Below are 20,754 nucleotides of genomic sequence, written 5' to 3' on the forward strand. Positions count from 1 at the left end.
TCGCAGGTTTACCTTGTCTGTGAGAAGACAGCGCGAATCTAACAATCACTTCAATTTATTGTCGTTTCATTGCATTTTGAATGGCCTGTAACGAAGCAAGGCAGTCTTTCTCTGAGACTTTATGTGGGAAAAAAAAAAAGAAATAAGTTACTTTTTATAGAAAACTTAAAAAAACATAAAGCATTGATTTCTGTTCATGGATGCTGAATTTACTGTGGACATTGAGAAATGATGCTCAGTTTGATGGAGCTATGGGGAGATCTTATCCAGTGCAGACTGATGGTAACCTCTCAGAGTTCACAGTCAGTTCAGAATCCAGACAATTGGCAGTGCCAGATGTAAGCATTGCAGCTAGTATCAGCATGTTTGATATAGATGTTAAAGAAAACATCTCAACAATTAGTAAAATGACTATGATAGAGCTTTTAAGGCAGGTTTTCATTGCCCGTAAAAGCTGCCCAATCAGTTTAAGACTCTGGTTTCGTCTCCAGATGCCATAAAGCTACACTGATAAATGAAGCCTGCTGTCTGTGATCTTTCTTCTGACTTGATCTTAAAGGGTCATTGAGCCACTTGTGAGAACATATGATGACAAAGCTCTTCTTCCCTGGCTGAACAGAATAATCAGAAAGTCTCAAAGAGTAACATATGGGGCCAGTGGCCTCTTTGTCTGAGGGGTCTCCCTTGGATGATCAATGACAGAGATGAGTCAATGCCCCTATTATTGGTTTTCTTCATGTGTGCCTAAATGCTGTGTCCAGTGCAACAGCTCCACAATTTTATCCCTCATCTGCTATGTTCCTTGCACTTCACTATGTCCAGTATGTAGCCAATTTACACAAATATTCATTCATTCATAAATAGACAGATAGATGGGTCATTTATTCCTGGAGAGAATTTAAGAAATGCTCATATTGCTGTCATGTAAGTTATGACATTGATTGCATAACATACATTTTGCATGACCACCTGCCATTATTAATCTGTTGAAACACCCTGGAATGTCTTGGCAGTGATCGCTTCAGAAATTAATTACCCCGTGTGCCTTTTCAACAACAGCATGTTTCTAATCTAAATTCCACTCTGTCATCAGTATCTACATGGAAATAAATCACAATTCAGAACACGTGAGGCTGTCCTTGTGGTTGGAGGCAGGGACCAAATGGTGAGTCTTCCTCTCCACCCCACACTAGTTGACCCTAATGACACTTCTGGGACTACAAGTACCCAGTGCTGTAAGGACTCTTAGTGTGTGAGATAATCCACATTGACACACACTGATGAGGCAGAGCTAATTGCACCTAAAACTCTTGTAATTTGTCATTCAAGCACATTTGAATAGTGCCTTGCACCAATTATAACAGCTAAAACCCACTGACTTCTCCCCTATCTTCTAATTACACTTAATGTCTGTGTTTCATTACATACAAAATCTAATACTGTATGTTTATTATTTTTTCTTGAAACAAAGTTAAGTCTGTCTATTTCAGCAGCTCTTTAGGCAATGTTATATTGTAATGTTCAACAAGGTTTCAATAAAAGTGATTCCTATGAATGTGACATCATTGTTTACATGGGTCTTCTAATGCAGGAGCCATTTATGTTATCTGTCCACTGTGTAATACAACGTTCTGCTCCTCTTTCTTTGTTTAAACAGGTGGATTGGATTTTGTTTTTTTTTACCAAAGTAATGTGTGATGTGCTCCACTGTAAGACAAGAGTGACTCATCCAGGACTGCACAGCGCCAGGAAACATCCTTAATCTAATCATAAAAATAAAGTTTAAGATTTATTCCAGAATCCCTGCAATAAGTACTTACAACACCATCAGCCAGATGTCTTTTTTTCATCAATGTTTTCAAGGAACGAACCTCACATGTGACTGATTGCCAACAAAATGTTGTAAACCTTCTAAATGGAGAAGTATTTTCCCTTCATTGCACCGCTGTGGGTCCATATAACACAAGGGAGGTGAAGAGAGGGAGGAAGTTTTTAAAAGAAACCAAGAGAGACGGAATACCAAAGCACCACGGGAGACTGCACCAAGGGAAATTAAGACCCAAATGTAATGCGGTGAAAGCGACTCCCCACCTGCACCTTGTAAAGACTTTTCAGGGGTTTGGTGAATGTAAAAGTGTGCTGGCAGAGGCCACCCAACACTGCTTTGACTACTATTTACAAAATTCTGCTCCATTACTGAGATACACATTCAATGAAGTATGTTAAGGTGTGCTTTAGGTCTGAAAATTGGTTGAGTCATTGTGATACAGCAATAACCTTTGAATGAAACTGTAGATCTACAGCCAGATCCCAGAAGGAGAACCTCCAGAAGTTCCAAATATTTTGTAGTGTCCATTAAGTTTTTATTTTTAATTACCTTGTATTTAGCTGTCCCTTTCTATCAACTCTAGCCAACTTTCTTCTTAAAGAAAAGCATTGCCACAGCATGATGCTACCACCACGGTGTCTTACAATGAGGATGGTGTCTTCAAGTTGATATGCAATATTAGTTTTCCTCCATCTGCATGTAGGCTAGAATGTTCAATTTTGGTGTGCAAACTGTAAATGGGGCTTCTTACAAACTTTCTGTGGCTACAATATAGCTGACGCCATCAGTGTGTGTTAAAGAGTGAATGTTGTGTAAAGCACTGGAGTCCTCTGACTTGATAACACCTGTGGGAAGTGAAACTGAAGTCAGGTTTAGCAAAACAAAAAACTGCAGAATGCATGTACTCATTCTTTAGCTAAATTAGTTTAATGATCTGACACATTGTCAAAAAAAACTCTACAAAGAGGGCATACTTTTTCACCACAGTATGATAAGCAAGCCTTGCATGACTTGACCTTTTTCACTCTGCTTTTTATGCACCATGTTCATCCATAAGGAAAAAAAAAAGGTTTTACTTTTTGGGGAAAACTTTCATAAGGAAATCCTCTCCTTTCAGTGTTTTTCATAAAAACCTCACCCAGTAGAGGAAATAGAGGATGGGGCCCTTTGGATATCTTATCAAAGAGTTGCACAAACGTAATAATTTGAGCAAGTCTCACTTTCATGCCCTCTTTCATATTTCTGAGAACACACATAATAGCTCCCACAGGCAAATACAGATTTCACGGGATAGTAGCACCTCTTATTATGCCTACTTACAGCAATTTTTTCCTGTGCCTCACACCCAGAGAATGTTTAAGCTGGGTACTTTCCAAACTATTTGAATTAGTGACCCTTCTTAAGATTATTACATTACTGCTGAAAGCAGAGCCACAGCTGAACACATTGCAATTGTGTAAATGGTGAAGTAAGCGCAGAGGCCTTCTGCACTTGTCTGGAACGGGGAGAATATGGTGGCCAGAAAAACTGTCCTGCAGGAAGAATGTGACTGCTGATGCATGCCAGATGAGGAGACACAAGACAGGATACCAAAGCAGATGCAGTGACTCAGGATGCAGGAAAATATTTGTGCCACATATGGTTGCCTGGAGCATTAGAGAAAGCCCAAAAAATGTCTAACAGCTTCCTTTTGGTTGAAATTCTAACACAAAAGAACAAAGTGAAACTAAAAGGTCAGCCACTGACAAATAATACTTTAGAAATATTCAACAATGAGTCCCCTTCCTCCCCTAAATCTGAAAGAACTGATAATTCCAAGAAAATATTACTCAATCATTTGAGAACTTCCTCTTTTAAATTGCCCAGACCTGGTAGGAATCCCATAGAAATCTATCCAAAATCTCAAAATCTTGGATAATGACATGTTCCAGTCATTTTCCTTGGAACATGTTTTGTCACGCATTTTCTACAACTGAGCCTTAATGTCCCAGCTTTAGAGTCAAACATTCAGACATTGTTTTTCATGTTAACAGACATTACATCATCCACTTCTTGCTTCAATTGCATGTTAGCTGCTTGTGGAAAGGGTACAAAGGTGAAAATTAATGCAGGGCTGAAGTCTGCACAGACTTGGGCAGTGAAAATAAATGAAAGCAGAATTTTCTTCTCTGGTTTCAGTACCAAGAATCATTCTTATGACACATCCAATTCCTAAAACTGCTTGAAAAGATTTTTATGATGTGTGAATAGAGCACAAACTACATCATGCTTAGATTGCTGTAGGGGCATCGACACGACTGTTATTTAAGTCAGCCAATTGGAACGGAACACCAATCGGTGATGGGCTTTTATTGATAACATTCTCCGATCAAACAATATGTCACCTTTGGCATAAAACAGCATTATGGAAAAGCACTTCAGAACAAGTTGCTAATCAAGTTGTGCCTCTCTGTGTGTAAAGAAAGGCTGAATCCGGGAGGAGCACTGCTGTGAAACTTCAAAGCAGATAAGAGGGTAGATAAGAAATAATGCTGCCAATTTAATTAGAACTGTGTCAGAAATTTATGTTTTCTGTTAGAACCAATTGTAATGCCAGAGGAGGCTCCCAGGGCATACTGAGGGGAAATATGATTTTGGATTGTTCAACACTGAGCTTGTTTTATGAAGGCTTTCTTTTTGGAAGCCAATGTTCCTTTATCAAATCCTATTTTATTTGAATGGAACTGGTGCCATGAAAGTGACCTTCCTCCTGCTGCAGATTTTATGATATAGGTGGCTGTGAGTGACACCTATGGGTGAAAAGCTGCATGTTACATGTGCTTCACTGATGGCCAGAGATCAGAACTGTCAGATAAGAACGAATCAAGAAGATAAACGCAGGAACAAGTGGCTCCCAAATGATCTTGATGTCTATCCTGTTCAGTTCTTAAGCCTGATTTAGAGGCACATTTATTTTTGAACGTTATGTAATGAACTGGCAACCTTCCCATGGTGCATTCTACCCCTCACAGTGAGACTGCTGAAATGTGACCCAAGGTAAAAATCTATTAGCCGCAGAAAATGAATTGAATGACTGAATATCTAACATTTTATACTGTACTAAAACAACAGGTCAAATTTTATTTTAGCTATGTTTGATAGAGCACTTTTATAACTGAAGGTAACATAGTTACTTGATTGTGCTATAAACTATGACGATATATAATACTGCCCTGTTAGTGTTCATACATTTAGAAATATGAACACTATAAATGTAGCAATACAGGAATACAGCTTACTCTTTTAGTATCTTTGATGAACTGAAGGCAGGACAACACATATTGACTAACAACACAAATTAAGATAAGAGTACATGAGTTTTCTTATTTACATAAGTAAACAAGATTATCTACACTACGATAATCAGTTTGGACTTTTTTGTAAGAAAATAATAATTCACTTGGCTTATTACTTATTCTGCTATTTAAAAGCAGAATAAATTTAACTAAGTCCTGTTTTAATCAGTTCAATTTGCTTTAAATTATTTCAGTTTAATTCAGCTTGATCCATCTGACAATTTTTGTCTACATGTGCTTATCCTTGCAGGGTATGGGGGAGGGTGAATAGTGCCTTAGCAGTTTCATCTTGAATAAATAAATAAGCTTTATAAGCTTAAGATTGATTTTTGTGCAAAATAGTTTGTCTTGCCGCATGAAGCAGAATATCAAGAATGAAAAATTCAACTATCCAGAGTCATGAAAAGTATGGATCCATCAAATAGGCTTCCTTTTATTGGTGTCGTGTTGGATTTACACACGGTTGCCAAACACTTTTGCCTGAATGTCTTTTATGCAGCTCAAACAATTCAAATTATCTGCAATTTCTAGATGCTCAACTTTATGGGTGCTGAAGAATAACCATTTAAAGATAAAATAATTAGCTCTGCTGCTTATTATGTTTGAGCTTGGTAAATGTTACGCACACCACAAATGTTAATAAATAATGCACACAGTAGAAGCCCTTTTTCTGCGGATGCTTGGGATTGCAACAAAAAATATGGTTTCTTAACTTGAAGAACATTAAAATCATCAGATGTTAACTGTCAATTCTCAAACAAAGCAATTTAGCACTATGTTGTTATTGGTCTCCTCCCTCCACGGAGTTACCATAGCAGCTGTCTTTCCATCCCCACAGCTGTGTGCACACACACTTGGTAGATGTTTAATGCCAGATGCCCTCATAACGCAAACCCCATTTATTCCTGCGAAAGACAGGAATTTGAATCAGAAGCTCCCAGGGCCACGACCACCTGCTATACCACTGGAGCCACTGCAGCCCCCTACTATGAAGTTAACCATGAAATGCTCATTTTCACATCAGCTTAGCTCTGTTGTTGTTACCCACAACAACAACAGCAACAAAACTATTGTATTGTAGGTGTGTGTGTGAGAGAGAGAGAGTGTGTGTGCATTCATATTACACATGAAATACACGATTGCGCTTTTTCTGTTTCTAAAACTAATCTTTTTCTAACTGTACCTTTAAGAAATGTTGTACCCGCCCTCTCCTGTAGTGACGTCACCTCTCTCCCGGCATGCTCACTGGAAGTCCAATTATTGCTAATGGCGGGTATTGTACAAAACACGCAGATTTTACGCTTTTGTTTGTTATCCGGTTGCGTTATTCTGCTGTAGCGATTTTCAAATTATAGTCGCTTGATTTCTGACTTATTTTGGAGTATAAAGACAACAACGGAGCCAAATACCAGCGCCAGAGGAGTTTGCCACTGTTATCTTTATCATCATCATGTGTGGTAACTAAAGTGTCAAAGTGAAACAGGACAGGAAGACGGCGTGCGTTTGAGTTGAGCATTAGCTAAACTGCTGGCTATGCTAACTCACAGAAACGTCTATTTTACTGCTCCGATATCAACCCTACCGTTTACAATATTGAACTTAATGAGACAAAGAAAGTTAAGCTCGTGAATAGACTCTATAGCCCATTCATTCGACCCCTTCCCTTGGCTCATAATAAATCTCCGGAGTCGGAAATGAGTCTGGTAAAATTTTTAGTGTTACTTTTTATAACCGTCACTCGGGTCTACGGTTCGTCGAAATTAAATATTCCCAAAGTTTTGCTACCACTTGCGAGAAGTACAAAAATTAACTACACACTGGAAACGACTGAAGGCTGCTACAGATGGTGAGTGAAACTTAGGCTTGACCCGGGCCCACTTTGTGGGGCATGGAGGTCTCGTATTACCTAGCAAGTCAAGTCACATGGACTCCCATATACAGTACAGTGGTTTGCTATAAGAGTTCAGCCCTACTGAATCTCAAAAGATTGTTTTAATATGATAGTATTGCATCTTTTTTTTTTTTAAACCCAGAATTAAGTCCCCTCCTGTCAGTTTTCACTCGGGGTCAAATGTGACTTGTGTTTTTTTTTTTTTAAGTCGCTGGTTTCTCTTTTCTAAATATAATCTTATAGTAATTGTTGATAGTATTTCAACTAAAAATGGACAGATAACGTTTTCTGGGTCATTTCAGAAACTTTTAGGAGGAACTATAAAAGTCATAAAACGTAAAAAAAACCTAGATTTTTTTTGTCATGCTGTAGATGAAAAAATATATTTATTTATGTCTTAAATGTTGTCATTCATTCATTGTATTGAGGGCCAGAAATGCCATAGTTCAGCACGTGAATAATTTGTCAAATAAATGTTTGTGATAGTTCAAAACACAATTGTAATGTGTACTTGTAGTAAATTATATACATATTTCTAAATGTGCATATAATGAAACAATTAAATGTAGAAATGAACAGAAACTTTGAATTCATTTGACATGTTAAAAACATAAGCAGATATTTTATCATGCATGTAATAATTTTATCTTTCTTATACTACAGTTCTTTATGTCAGACATTTCTGTTATTATTTGTCAGTATAACTGCAAACCAATCACCTTGTTTTTAACTGTGACACCCTTCAACTTTGGAGGTTGTTGTTAAGGCTGACAGATAAGATAAATTCATAGTAATAGTAAGTAATTTAAAATATGTTAACACTGTGAGATGTTTACATCAAAATCATGTAAGCAATGGGAATTAATATCACAGGATCTTGCTATGCAATATCAGACATAATCATTAACTTCTCATCACAATCCTCATGGCAAATGACCACTTGGCTCCCATATTAGATTCCTGCACACTTCCTGGAAAAATAATGAATCCAATTTGGATTTATTTTTTTGTTTTTGACATCTTAGCAAAACAGCTGACTACTCATTCACCAGGAATAGGGAACATTATACGGTTGCTATAAATTGAAATTGTGTGACATTCAGTTACCTGTATAGTCAGTTTTTTTTATGGCATTTGTTGTCCAGGTCTTCCACCAGACCTGAGGTTGCAAGCATCCAGCCTGTGGAAGAGGATGTTGACAGAGGCTGCTCTCGGAAGGCTGTCCTGCAGGCTCTGTCCACCCAGCCCACCAGACTGACCAGCATCATTTTTGCTGAAGATGTTGGTCAGTACAACAATGACATTTAAAATCACAATGTGTGAAGGAAAGCAAAGTTCAGATCCCCTTTGGGTGCCATTAACACTGCCAAGTTGTTAAAGTAAATGTTGAAAGCCTTTTCCTCTAATATCGATAGCTGCATTTTGAGAATATATCCTCAACCTAATGAACTTTTTTTCCAGTAACTCTGCAGCTGTTTTGTAGTTCAAGTAAATGTTTCTCTTGTTGTTGTTTATCAGAAAGTCACATGTAGTTGTAATTTGAATGTTTATTGAACATTGAGTTGTGCGTGGTACCCAGTCTTTTGCATTAAAGAGGTTGAACTCAGTCAACTAAATAGGAATTAGATTTTTTTTTTCCTTGTTTGTTATTCTTCCTCCTGTGCTGCTGTAATACCATCTGCTGCCACACACCCTGTGAGCAACAAATCAAAGTAACTAAGTCTGAATGTGGGATAAAATTACCCATCTGTATCATATTTACACATTTTATCTCTCCCATGAAACCCCCATAGCTGTACCAAATAGCCACATCATTTGAATACAGTGATAAGCACCCAGAATCCTGCCAACAACTATAGGAAGCCACAGAGCAGTCACTTCCTGCTAATCATTTGCATATATTTGTCATTAACTATGCTTCATTTATAACCCTTTTTTTTACTCATCCATTGGCAGTCTCTGGACAGGTGCTCCGCTGCGACGCCATCGTTGACATCATCAGTGAGATCCAGATCGTCTCCACCACTAGAGAGCTGCATCTTGAAGACTCTCCTCTGGCGCTCAGAATTCATGCACTGGATTCAGAAGGTGGTACACTGACTTATTGCAGTAGATCAGCTGTCTAATTAAAGGCTAATGGGGTTCTAAATAAGTAAATACCCTGCCTAGAGCAGGTGTGACCCAAAAAAATAGATGTTGTAATAACTCAGCTTTCCAATAATAAGGATCTGTCATCACGCTGTTCATTCGTTGCTTTGAGATCTCTTCAGAGGGGGCTGGCTGCAGGCAGCTCTTTCTTCTCATAAAGGCTGCCACTGTGAAGTAGCTGTTTGTTCTGTGTGACTTGTTCCATTTAGGACAGCCCCACTTCGTTTAATGAGCTGTGGCTGGAGCCTGATACTTGCTGATGATGGCTGCAGGGTGTGGTGCTCTGTTTGCTTTGGCGTAAGAGTCAATTTCAGACTCTTCAAACAGAGCAGATTGCAAATGATTGCAATGAGCTGCTTAATTAAATCACTGCCAGTTTTGTATCGGACAAAACAATTTTTTATTTATTATCAACTAAAGTGAAGGCACCTCTGGCCCAGCAGTGCGGTTGAAAACTTGTTTGTATATATTCTCAATTCCTGATCAGTTTTTGCATACCTCTTGTTTTATTTTTTAATGAGGCTGCAGTATAAAGTTTTTTTTTTCTTTCCATTTTGTAGGAAATACCTTCTCTACCCTTGCTGGTTTGGTGTTTGACTGGACCTTAGTGAAAGATGTAGATGTGAATGGATTCACAGACTCCTACAATTCGTTACGGTAATCTCTCTTTTGTTAATACTTTTCTCATCCGCTCTAAAAATCTGTTATACAGACCACCAAATGTCCCCAAAAGCAATTTTTAGAATGGTTATGCTGTTTTTGTTATTACCTTTTGCTTTTTAATTACAGTGCTGAGGCTTTATTGCTTATTGCTTTTTGTCTTTGTTACCTTTAGGGTGCTTAAATTCTCAGAGTCCACATACACTCCCCCTGGATACATATCTGAAATGGAGCGAGTGGGCAAACAAGGCGACATCATTCTGGTGTCGGGACTGAAAACAGGACATGCTAAGTTAAAGGCCAAAATACAAGAATCTCTGTATAAGGTAATAGCTTTATTCATAGCTTTGCAGAGAAATTGTTTCTCTTGCTAATAACATATGGGGTTTCTCACTAGACATGCACCATTCAAAGATTGTAATTTGCCAGGATTTCTTTTATTGGTGCATTCATGAACTCTTTTGTCTTTAACTAACTCAAATACCAGCTTGTTCTATGATGCAATGCTATAGTGAAGACCAAAGGAGCTCTTCAGCCTTTTCTGATCATTTGAGCTGTTGTTTTAGTTAAGCTGACAAAGCTTTTAAATTGTGTTATTTCTACATTTTATATATATAAAAAAAATCATGTGATTTGATTTGCATTTGATTTTTTTTTCTTATTCTTTTGGACACTTCTGAAACTTGTATTCGTTTATTGAAGCGGGAAGCTAAAGCTTTGTTGTTCTGTCACCATGGTATCTGTGCCACAGGATGTGGGTGCTGCTGAAGTGAGACTGCTGATTTTAGAGAACATCCTGCTGAGCCCTGCACACGACGTCTACTTAATCGCAGGAACTTCCATCAGATACAGAGTCCTTAAGATAAGACAAGGCACTATCACAGGTGTGAATATTTAGCTGATAGTTTTATCTTTAAACTCATGATGTTGTACAGTTCCTGGTGTTGGATCCATCTAAAAATGGATTTGTTGTTCAAGTGAAATTGAAGCTGAAAGAATTTGAAGTGAAGACTGATGTCATGCTGCTTGAAATTCACTATCTTGGTCTGTTTTTGTGTTTCTTCAGAGCTCACAATGCCTTGTGATCAGTATGAACTACACCTTAGAAACAGTGTGGTTGATGCCAATGGAGACACAGGTGTCACTGTGGCCTCTCTTGATCAGAGTACCTCCAAAGTTACAGGAGTTCAAATGGGACACATCAATGTGGTGCTGGATCACAAGAGTATCCTTCTGATGAAATGCACCAGCAGCTGAAGGTGTAACATCTCAGAGCCAGTGGTTAAATGAGACATTTTTTATCAAGATGCACACCAATCAATCGCAAGAGACTGGGTTTTAAAGCAAATATGATTGATATTGACTAGGAATAGTGTGATCGATACATCTCTAATTTTCTATCATTCAGTTATAATTGTACATTTCATAGCTGAAGCTCTCATTCATGTCTACCTGAGGAAGTTTTCTTTAATGGCTTCCAAAAAGGCCTTCGAATGCAAGGAGTGTCTCGCCTCCCCAACAGCACGCTCTACGTTGTTGAGCCAGCCTACCTCGGTCTGTCTTTCTGCTTTGACACATATTTTAATTTCCTTGTTGAAAGTTTTAGCTGACCTTTTTTTTCTGTATTTAGGTTTTAAAATTCTTCCTGGAGAAAGCTGGGTTCTTGAAACAGGCAGAGTGTACAACGTTCTTATTGAAGTGTTTGATAAGTCTGGGAACAAAATTTACCTCTCTGACGTAAGTGCAGATCGGTGAGATTCCATATTTGAAAAAAAATAAATAAATAAAAATCAAACAAATATAGCAGTTTTATAAGTTTAACAATTTATTTTGATGTTGCAGAATATCCGTATAAGCACTGTTTTTCCTAAAGAGTATTTTGAGGTCCTAGAGTCTTCTGTGAATGGATCATATCATCATGTCAGACCTCTCAAAGACGGTCTTACTCTTATTGATGCTACCCTAACAGCTGTTGAAGACGAAGTGAGTTATTTTGGACCATTGCGTTCTTGTTTTTAACCTTCCTCACTGTTCTTCCTCTTCATGTTGCTGAATCTGATCATTTCCCGTGTCCACTGTTCTGCTTCAGAATAGAAAAGTCCATGCACTCGTCAACCCGGTGCACAATGAGCAGGATGTGGAAATTTATAACCCTATAGTCCTCACTCCCAGTATTCTCACGTTTCCATGGCAACCAAAAGTTGGAGCATATCAGTACACAATAAAGGTAATTATTCTCTTTCAGCAATGCTGATGGCAGGGCTTTGCAGCTAATAAAGGGTTCAATATTAAAACCCACTTATTCAAATTTAAAAGGAAAATAAAAGTTTTTTTTTTTCTTGGCATCATGACTTAGAGTGAGATCAAATTAGGGAATTTTGTGTGTTTGCATCTGATGAGGTATTCTCTGTTACTCACTCCAGGCAACTGGTGGAAGTGGAAATTTCAGCTGGACTTCATCAAATACAGATGTGGCCACAGTGACTGTGAAAGGAGTAATGACCACAGTCAGTGACATTGGCGTCACTGTAATTTATGCTCGTGATCTACGTAACCCACATCACTTCGGACAAATGAAGGTTGGTTGATAATGACACTCATTTCAATATTACTGTGGCACAAAGGTAGGCTAATATTTGGATTTTTATTACTTTTTTATCTGTTGGTCATGCAGTTCTTCATATCAAAGCTTTCAGAAACAAAATGTGTCATTCTGGAGGGCTGGCTGCAAATTCATATCAAACTTGTTAAACATTTTGAAAATGATCCAGCCAAAAAGCCTCTCTGCTTCACTATTACACTTTACTTTGCTCCATCACACAAAATTATGCTAAAATACTCCGATGTTGCCATCGTAACTTGACAAACAAAATGGAAAAGTTCACGTGTTAATAAAATGTGGACATTACAGTTAAACATTTACTGTTATTAATCTTCCTATCATTTGTCCTGCGTAGGTATATGTTGTTGAGCCTGTTGCCATGGACTTCGCTCCATGTCCAGTAGAAGCCCGCCTGGGCCAAGATCTGGAACTGCCCCTCCGGATCTTTGGGTTGCTGGAGGAGTTGGAGATGGAGCGAGTTATGTTGAGTGACTGCTCCCACTTTGAACTGCTGGTCGAGGAGGACAACCAAGGAGTGTTTGAACTGTTAGAAGGTGAGTGTCTGTGATTTGACTAGGTCAGACAATAACGGAGGAGTTTGTGCCAGATCTTCATGTGAAGTGTAAAAGTGAAGACTGTAAGAGGAGCACATTTAAAGAGCCTTTTAGAACAAATAGAGTTGGTGTTGAGAAAGAGATACTATTTTATCTTACATGATTGAGTGTCTTTACTTTTGACTCATCATGCTTTTGCACATTTTGTAAATTTATGCTGTGTCCCAAGTTAAGATGCACTGATTGCATTGTCAGATTTTCTTTTTTTTTTCTTTCCTCCTTCAACCAGCCAATTGTAATTGATGCTGCTTTGTTTTATTTCTGTCTGAACTGAATTAAGTCATTAAATGTTCATAATGAAATGTTTGCAAACTCTTGGATTTTCCACAAAAAGACAATACACTACAGCTTTCCCTATGCTATTTTAACTCTATAAATAGTCCATCCTAAGTGTGGCATCTTTTAAATGGCATCCATCTAGTTTTTTAAAGTTGCAAAACAACATTCCTAGAAGCTGCCAGCAGCAAAGTGAGCTGCAGATATTCATGTCGCGTTTAAATGAGAAACAACTACAGAAGAACAATTGTCTTTTTCCTATTTAAAGTTGCCATTTTAAATGATCTCATCTTTTGGCTTGTCCCTCTGCGTTTGGTTCTTCCTCAGGGAGGCTGGCTCCTGGCCAGAAGCACTGCAGTGGAGTGCAAGCCAAGGCCCTGACTCCTGGCTACACGGTGCTTACTGTCAGCTACACTCATGGCAATGTGCATCTCAGTGCCAAGATCACTGTTGCTGCCTACCTCCCTCTCAGAGTGAGTCTTTTAATCTCATCCTTTCAGGAATTTGCTAATTATGAACTTTGACCATGGCATTTTAATCAATCTGTACATATTATGGATTGATTAAAATCTGTAATATGCCAGCCTGAGATTTCCACATATTGTCTTCATAAACAAGTAAAAAAAATATTTCATGTCTAAGAAAACTTAAAATAAATTCCTGAATCCTTTCAGATTTTATTCTTTCCAAATTTGCAAAATTGTTGTTTAGTAAAATGTAAACTCAATTAAAGCAAAAATAGTAAATTGTTGCTGTATGATTTAATATTTTAAAGAACTATTATTTGAAAAAGTGGGAATAAATTGCTTCACAATATCTATAGAATTATCTCTGGTTTTTATGTGTGCATCACTAAAGTTTGAACCATTAACATATTTGAATCCCTTAGGTCCTACAAGAGATTTTTTTGTTAATAGTGTGTCATCCTTCAGATATTTCAGATATTTTTTGCCATTTTGCTGTGTTTATTTTTTGCCGTGGTAGCTAAATATCGACCCATTTTCTTCTTGTGATGTTTTTCAGGTTTTCAGTTTTCCATCCAAGTTCCTTTTCACAGTAAAATGATCTGCAATATACATTATACACTTTCTTTGTTATTTTTTTGTAAAGTTAAAGACCTTTTTCTTGGATTTTCACTCTTATCTTGAAAGGTTGTCCATTCGCGCACCCCAATAATCTAACTTCATTGTAAGGCTTTTTTTTTTTCTTTTCATTTCAGAACTTACTGATGAAATCTTGTCATCTTTCAGGCGGTTGACCCTGTGTCGGTGGCTGTAGTCACACTTGGATCTTCCAAAGACATGTTGTTTGAAGGAGGTCCACGTCCTTGGGTTTTAGAGCCCTCAAAGTTTTTCTGTTCTTCACGAGCTGAGGATGAGAGCAGCGTGAGCCTCGATCTGATTAGTCCTTCCTGTCAGAACTGTAATCGTCACTGGCTTAGAGCAACCTGCAGGGTGCTGGGAGAACAGGTAAGGGTGATGGAAATCATTGTCGTCCCAGATTCACTACTTTCTGGCACTAAAGTAGCCTAAACTTTAAACAAAATTAGACAATTTTTTTGTTCTTTAGCCATATTATTTTTGTCATCCTAACTGTCACCCTCTCATTCTTTAGGTGTTGGAGATCACGGTGGGAAACAAGGCCACTGTGACCAATCCATTTCCAGCTGTGGAGCCAGCAGTGGTCAAGTTTGTTTGTGCACTTCCATCACGGCTCACACTGGTTCCAGTTTATACTAGTCCACAGCTGGACTTGGCCTGCCCTCTGATGCAGCAGAATAAACAAGTGGTGTGTGAGATTTAAAAATGGTTTGGCATGCTAAGTTTAATTTAAAAAAAAAAAAATATATATATATTTTTACAGGTTGTTTACATAGAACAATAGGTCATTGTGACAAACTGTTAAAATGCAAATGATTTATGTTGCATTTTCAAAACTAAATCTGTGAAATTTGTTCTAACTTTTTGGGTGTTTTTTTGCGCTCATTTGTCAGGTGCCTGTTTCAAATTATCGGAACCCGGTGTTGGACTTGGCAGCTTTTGATCAGCAAGGAAGGAAATTTGACAACTTTAGCTCTTTAGACATTTTGTGGGAGTCATCAAAGGGGTCCCTGGCTAGTATTGAGCCCACTATGCCAATGGACCTTCAACTGTTTGAAGACAGCAAAAAACAGATGAAACTACATGGTAACTTTTTCTTTTTTATTAAGTGGTGTATGATTGTCCCAATTTAAAAATGCCTTATAAGGTCCATTTTTAAAGGAAATTTAAGTGATAGCTTTTAATCTTGTTCATTTTTTGTGGTTAGGACGTCAGACAGTTCTTGTCCATCAACAGACAGGAAATGCTGCCATTACTGTGACAGCTGTTGGATACCAAGTTCAACATCTACAAGTTGCTGCAGTTCCCAGTCCTGTAAGAAAAACGTACTTTCAGGTTGTATTCAAAAACCTTTTTATAAGATTGTAACAATAGTTGCAAAGAATTTGAGTAACATGTTGGTGTGAGTGTTAATTTGAAAGAAACATAACTTAATCTCACTCACATTTGCTGCTTTGCTCTTTGAGACATTCAGGACCAAAATAAACTTCTGTTTTTGAAATTGCGGTGTAAGCAACTATCAGTTCTATAAGGGCACACAAAATATATGATATCGTTTACAACTTCTCTTTTTCAGCTGGAGAAATTGTGTTCAATGGAAGAAAGCCCAGATAGAGCATTGAAGAGAGATGAGAATTGAGTGGAATTGTATAGGAAGACAATGGCCAGGCAATTCCCAATTAAATCACCAGATAAATCAGGGTGGCACAGATTTTTTTGGTACAGTGCCACAGTATGTGCATACCATGAATATTGCACATATGCACCACTGCTACAGAATTAGCAGAATTGTAAGAAAACTATTGATAGGAATGACCCAAATAAAATCACATAAACCTATTATGTCCATATGTAGTCTGGATGCTTGAAACTAAAATTGAAACTGATAGCATGACCTACTTTGATTAAATGTAGCAATTTCCTGGCTGGATGGCGACACTCAGCATTGATATTTCATTCCCAAATAGTTGGTTGATTCTTAAATGTGATGGCTAAAAAAAGCCATCATATTTAAGAATTTGCAGTGACTAGAGTGATGTTGCTGCAAATGTAACATACACCGTCCTGTCTCTGTGGAAAATTGTGAATTCATCACACTTGATCCTAATACACATGCATGGGAGTTAATTGGCAGAAGCACAATTACTTCAAAGGCGTAACAGGACTTGACCTTCACACTGCTGAAGGGTCGGTTTGTCATTCAGTAACACAAAGCAGCAGTATTCTAAAGGCTACTACTAAGTTGGTGTGTTTATTATTTCCATCACTATGTGCAAGCATTAACAATATGCAAACGACTTGCTTTTGTGAATAAAAGTCAGATTCTAAAGGTTGAAAACACTTTGCTTTCCTGGACAGTATGAACCTTTGACACCTGTCTCTGCCACACTGGAGCTTCTGTTGGTTGAAGATGTGAAGGTTTTTCCTGAGAAAGTGACTATTTATAACCACCCAGATGTGCAGGTAAGAGCAAAATTATCACTGCTGTTTATTTGCATTGCTTTTTTCTGTCATCTGTGCTTTTTCTGCACTGAGCACAGACAGTCGCACTGGATTGTATGAAATGTTCACTTGTAAGTTAGGGATGTATCTGGGCCACTCATTACATTGATTTAAAACTTTAGGTTGTGCTCATTTCAACAGTGACTGCTGTGTTCAGTATGAAGTTATTAGCCTATAGCTATTTAGGAAATTGATCTGGATTCATCAGTAAAATTTTAGTCACTGTAGGTACAATTATGTTTTAGTTATTCAAACATTGTTTTCTTTGCATCCACTGAACTCACAAGGTGCAGCTAATATCAAATACATTAAGGTTAACAGCGTGGCATGCTCAATTGAATACAGTTATTTATTCTACTTAGCAGTTATTAATAAATGTTGTCTTGAAGCACATTATTAGGAAAACTGGTTCATTTAATTCCAACTTTACAGAAATACACAGAATCAAATTTGTATCTGTTCAATTCAATCATAGATGAATTAGATTCAATTGCACTTAGTGCAGCAAGATCCTATGTGTAATACAGGACAGATTACGTGTTATGTCTGCAGCAAAGCCCTGCTAATTAGATCATAGCAAGCATGTGGCGATGGTAGAGTGGAACGTTTAGCTTTTTAACAGGAATGACCCTCCAGCAGAAGGAACAAAATGTCATTGCAATTAAAGTTTTGTATCACAAGCTTTTCTTATTATATTCTAATTGCAACAAAGTAAATGTAGTTTTTAAGTAAACATTAAATCCAAAATGTTAAGACGTAGAAAATTAGTGTTAGATTTTGTGACTATTATTATCTATTATTATTGTTGGAAACTTTAGTCTTTTGTTTCCAATTTGCTATCACTACTTGGTTTGGATTCGAGGATAAGAAAAAAAAAACAGAAAAAAAATATCCATAAATTAGATAATTTTATCATTAGAAATATTTTATTTTTCCAAATTAAATAAACAGAAATCCAGTATTTTTCATTCTGGCTTATTTAGAATTAATTTAAATAAAAGTAATAATCAAAAATGACCCAGTAGAAACTTGTCATTTTTGCTCATCAGAAAATTAAAAACTGCCATATTTAAGAGTATTCTTATATAGGTGAGTGGGATAACTGAGTGGGATAACTCATGGTCAGTAAAAGGATTTGTAAAATGTGAGTCTCTGCAGGAATCCTTGTTTATGTCACTTACAGGCTGGTCTGTAAGTGACATAAGAACTGTGTTCTGTGTTTTGTCCTGCAGTTGGATCTGACTATGCAAGAAGGTTCAGGGCACTTTTTTCTGAACACCAGCGTGAAGGGGATTGTGGATGTCGTGCTCCAAGAGGCGCAAAGCGAAGCTCGGGTAAGGAACATCCGTACTGTGTTCATGGCAAGTTGTCTGAAGCCAGACAATACAAAACTGGTAGCAATTAGTATTACTTTCCTGCATATAATGTGAAAGTTAACTGTACATTTGCCTGCAATGCTTTAGTTTATTTTTACATTTGATGTTTCTCTGCATTAACTATTTTCTCATCTCTGCCAGGTTTCTCCAGTCCGTACAGGGACAGTTTCTGTGATGGTTCATGATCTTTGTCTGGCTTTTCCAGCTCCTGCCAAATCAATAGTTCATGTTTCTGACATCCTGGAGGTTAATGTCAGAGTAGTTGACAAGGTCAGTTGAACTCTTACCATTTTAGCATCAAAGCCCTGCTACACCACATTATCTTTATTATTATTACCATGAGTACCATGAAGCAAACCACTGATGTGTGGAGATTAAATATGGTTTAATGGTCTCCATGTCACCTTGTCCTAAACTATACACGGATCGTTTGCACCAGTATTTTGTCCCTCCTTGTGATTGTAATTAATCTTGATTACAGGTGCAGATTGGCAAATTTGTTAAAGCTTATGTCAGAGTGTTGGATGATAACAGGAAGCCCTTCTCAGCCAGCTATTTCCAATCCATGAAATTGAAACTCAAGGCAGCCTCTGTAATAGTTTCTCTGACGTAAGTAATTAGAAACGTTATTTATATGAAACAATTAGCAATGGCTACATTTCTATAACTCTCCCTGCAGTCCTTTAGCAGAGCTGACAGAAAGTGACACGGCAGTGTTCCGGGTGAAAGGGCTGTCCATCGGTCAGACCACCCTGTCAGCTGTTGTTGTGGATAAAAACGGGAGAAAAATAGCCTCAGCACCACAGCAAATTGAGGTATAATTTTCAGAAAGCAGGTTTATATTTTTGTTCCAAAGGATGTTGTTAAAATAAGTAATATTTCACTGCTTTTTATAGGTGTTTCCGCCTTTCAAGCTTATTCCCAGGAAAATGACCCTGTTAATTGGAGCAATGATGCAGGTAGGTGCGGTAAAATGGAAATATGGCACCGGTTCATCTTGCAAAGCGAGTTTGTCTTGTCATTTATCTTTCAGAATGACTAATCTTTACCTTGATGTCACTAATTGGGTTTTTTTACTTCATCAACAATTAAAAAAAATTATGTTTACTATGTGGCCTTCTCGGTGCTGAAAATCTTACTTCTGCATTGCAGGATGTTTTGCATCTCTAAAGCTGGAATTTTAAACATTTATGTTTCAACAGGCCTGGTCCTGATTACTCCAAATGAGCTATTCATTTTCTTTTCACTCTTGTTGCCATTGACAGATCACATCTGAGGGTGGTCCTCAACCTCAATCCAACATCCTGTTTTCCATTTCTGATGAGGAAATAGCTTCTGTTAATGGTGTGGGCCACGTTAGGGGAGTCTCTGTAGGGAATGTTACAGTGACAGGATTGGTCCAAGCTGTTGATGCAGAAACTGGGAAGCTTGTGGTCATATCTCAGGTAAATGGCAGTGGATTCAGCTGTGTATGGATTTCTTGCCTTCAGCTTTAAATCTAATTGTCCTTTGACTGTAGGATCAAGTGGAGGTTGAAGTTGTTATTTTGTCAGCTATTCGAATCAGAGCACCAGTTACAAGAATAAAGACTGGAGCGCAGGTATGATTATTTTTGTTTTATATTTAGTTCTTACTTTAAGTACTCTTTACAACTTTCTGATGTTCTTTGTTGTAAAATATGTGTGTGTGTGTGTGTAGATGCCAGTATATGTGATGGGGCTGACAAATAGCCAGACGCCCTTCTCCTTTGGCAGCGTATTACCTCGTCTCACTTTTTCTTGGTCTACCACGAAGAGAGACATTCTGGATGTCCACTCCAGGCACACTGAGGTATTTGATTATTTTTATCAAAAAATGCTGGTTCAGATCTTGTTTAAAGAAAATAATTGTTCAGTGATCTCCCCCAGAAAACTTGCAAAGCTTGGTAGTAGGGGCTCTTTGGTATTTATTCTGGACCATACTGTGTTTTTGAGTTAAAAAATGTTTAAAGTTGACAGGAAACTTAAAAATATGACAAAGTAATTATGTATTATCAGAAGACATGATTAACAACAATACTCTAAAGCCTTAAAAAAAAGACAAATACAAAACTGTTAAAATGATAAATTATTTGTACTTCAATTGCTTCATCCTAATGAAAGCGTCAAACATTTTTTGATTGTTTTTTTGTGACTTCATTTGCTGAAGTTGTTGGCATGCAGATGGGTGAAGAGTGAGTGATCATGGAAGCTAGTCTTCCTATCTGTTCATATACTGACCGCAATATGGTGCCTTTGTACTTCCAATCATTTCACCAAAGAGACTCTTTAACCCGTCTTTGCTATCGCTGTTAGTGGTGTATAAAAATACCTAATAAACAAATTAGGTATTTGTTGGGGGGCAAGTAAAGCCTGGTAGCCTGCCCGGCTCATAATACGCTGGG

General features: G+C 37.7%; 1 protein-coding gene across 4 annotated transcripts in view; it reads left to right on the top strand.

Annotated features, from left to right (window-relative positions):
- The first annotated feature begins 6,399 nt into the window (after nucleotides 1-6,399).
- The window catches only part of nup210 (nucleoporin 210), a 31,048-nt gene continuing 16,693 nt past the window's right edge, over nucleotides 6,400-20,754 (top strand). For 2 of the 4 annotated variants that reach the window (XM_055046413.1, XM_055046414.1), the window contains exons 1-27: nucleotides 6,400-7,009; nucleotides 8,200-8,339; nucleotides 9,011-9,142; nucleotides 9,763-9,859; nucleotides 10,038-10,188; nucleotides 10,614-10,746; nucleotides 10,929-11,087; nucleotides 11,348-11,416; nucleotides 11,493-11,599; nucleotides 11,705-11,845; nucleotides 11,952-12,089; nucleotides 12,286-12,441; nucleotides 12,820-13,018; nucleotides 13,682-13,827; nucleotides 14,605-14,823; nucleotides 14,969-15,142; nucleotides 15,348-15,540; nucleotides 15,662-15,789; nucleotides 16,813-16,917; nucleotides 18,189-18,290; nucleotides 18,474-18,602; nucleotides 18,814-18,941; nucleotides 19,012-19,147; nucleotides 19,229-19,291; nucleotides 19,598-19,777; nucleotides 19,852-19,932; nucleotides 20,031-20,162. In XM_055046413.1, coding sequence (XP_054902388.1) covers nucleotides 6,858-7,009; nucleotides 8,200-8,339; nucleotides 9,011-9,142; nucleotides 9,763-9,859; nucleotides 10,038-10,188; nucleotides 10,614-10,746; nucleotides 10,929-11,087; nucleotides 11,348-11,416; nucleotides 11,493-11,599; nucleotides 11,705-11,845; nucleotides 11,952-12,089; nucleotides 12,286-12,441; nucleotides 12,820-13,018; nucleotides 13,682-13,827; nucleotides 14,605-14,823; nucleotides 14,969-15,142; nucleotides 15,348-15,540; nucleotides 15,662-15,789; nucleotides 16,813-16,917; nucleotides 18,189-18,290; nucleotides 18,474-18,602; nucleotides 18,814-18,941; nucleotides 19,012-19,147; nucleotides 19,229-19,291; nucleotides 19,598-19,777; nucleotides 19,852-19,932; nucleotides 20,031-20,162 — 3,690 coding nt within the window. In that variant the 5' untranslated portion in view covers nucleotides 6,400-6,857. The remainder of the gene's footprint in view (nucleotides 7,010-8,199; nucleotides 8,340-9,010; nucleotides 9,143-9,762; nucleotides 9,860-10,037; nucleotides 10,189-10,613; nucleotides 10,747-10,928; nucleotides 11,088-11,347; nucleotides 11,417-11,492; nucleotides 11,600-11,704; nucleotides 11,846-11,951; nucleotides 12,090-12,285; nucleotides 12,442-12,819; nucleotides 13,019-13,681; nucleotides 13,828-14,604; nucleotides 14,824-14,968; nucleotides 15,143-15,347; nucleotides 15,541-15,661; nucleotides 15,790-16,812; nucleotides 16,918-18,188; nucleotides 18,291-18,473; nucleotides 18,603-18,813; nucleotides 18,942-19,011; nucleotides 19,148-19,228; nucleotides 19,292-19,597; nucleotides 19,778-19,851; nucleotides 19,933-20,030; nucleotides 20,163-20,754) is intronic. The other 2 variants (XM_055046416.1, XM_055046417.1) reach the window with 1 other exon arrangement.

Source organism: Poeciliopsis prolifica, unplaced genomic scaffold (genome assembly GCF_027474105.1).
Source record: "Poeciliopsis prolifica strain line A6 unplaced genomic scaffold, Auburn_PproV2 SCAFFOLD023, whole genome shotgun sequence".
NCBI classification, from domain to species: Eukaryota; Metazoa; Chordata; class Actinopteri; order Cyprinodontiformes; family Poeciliidae; genus Poeciliopsis; species Poeciliopsis prolifica.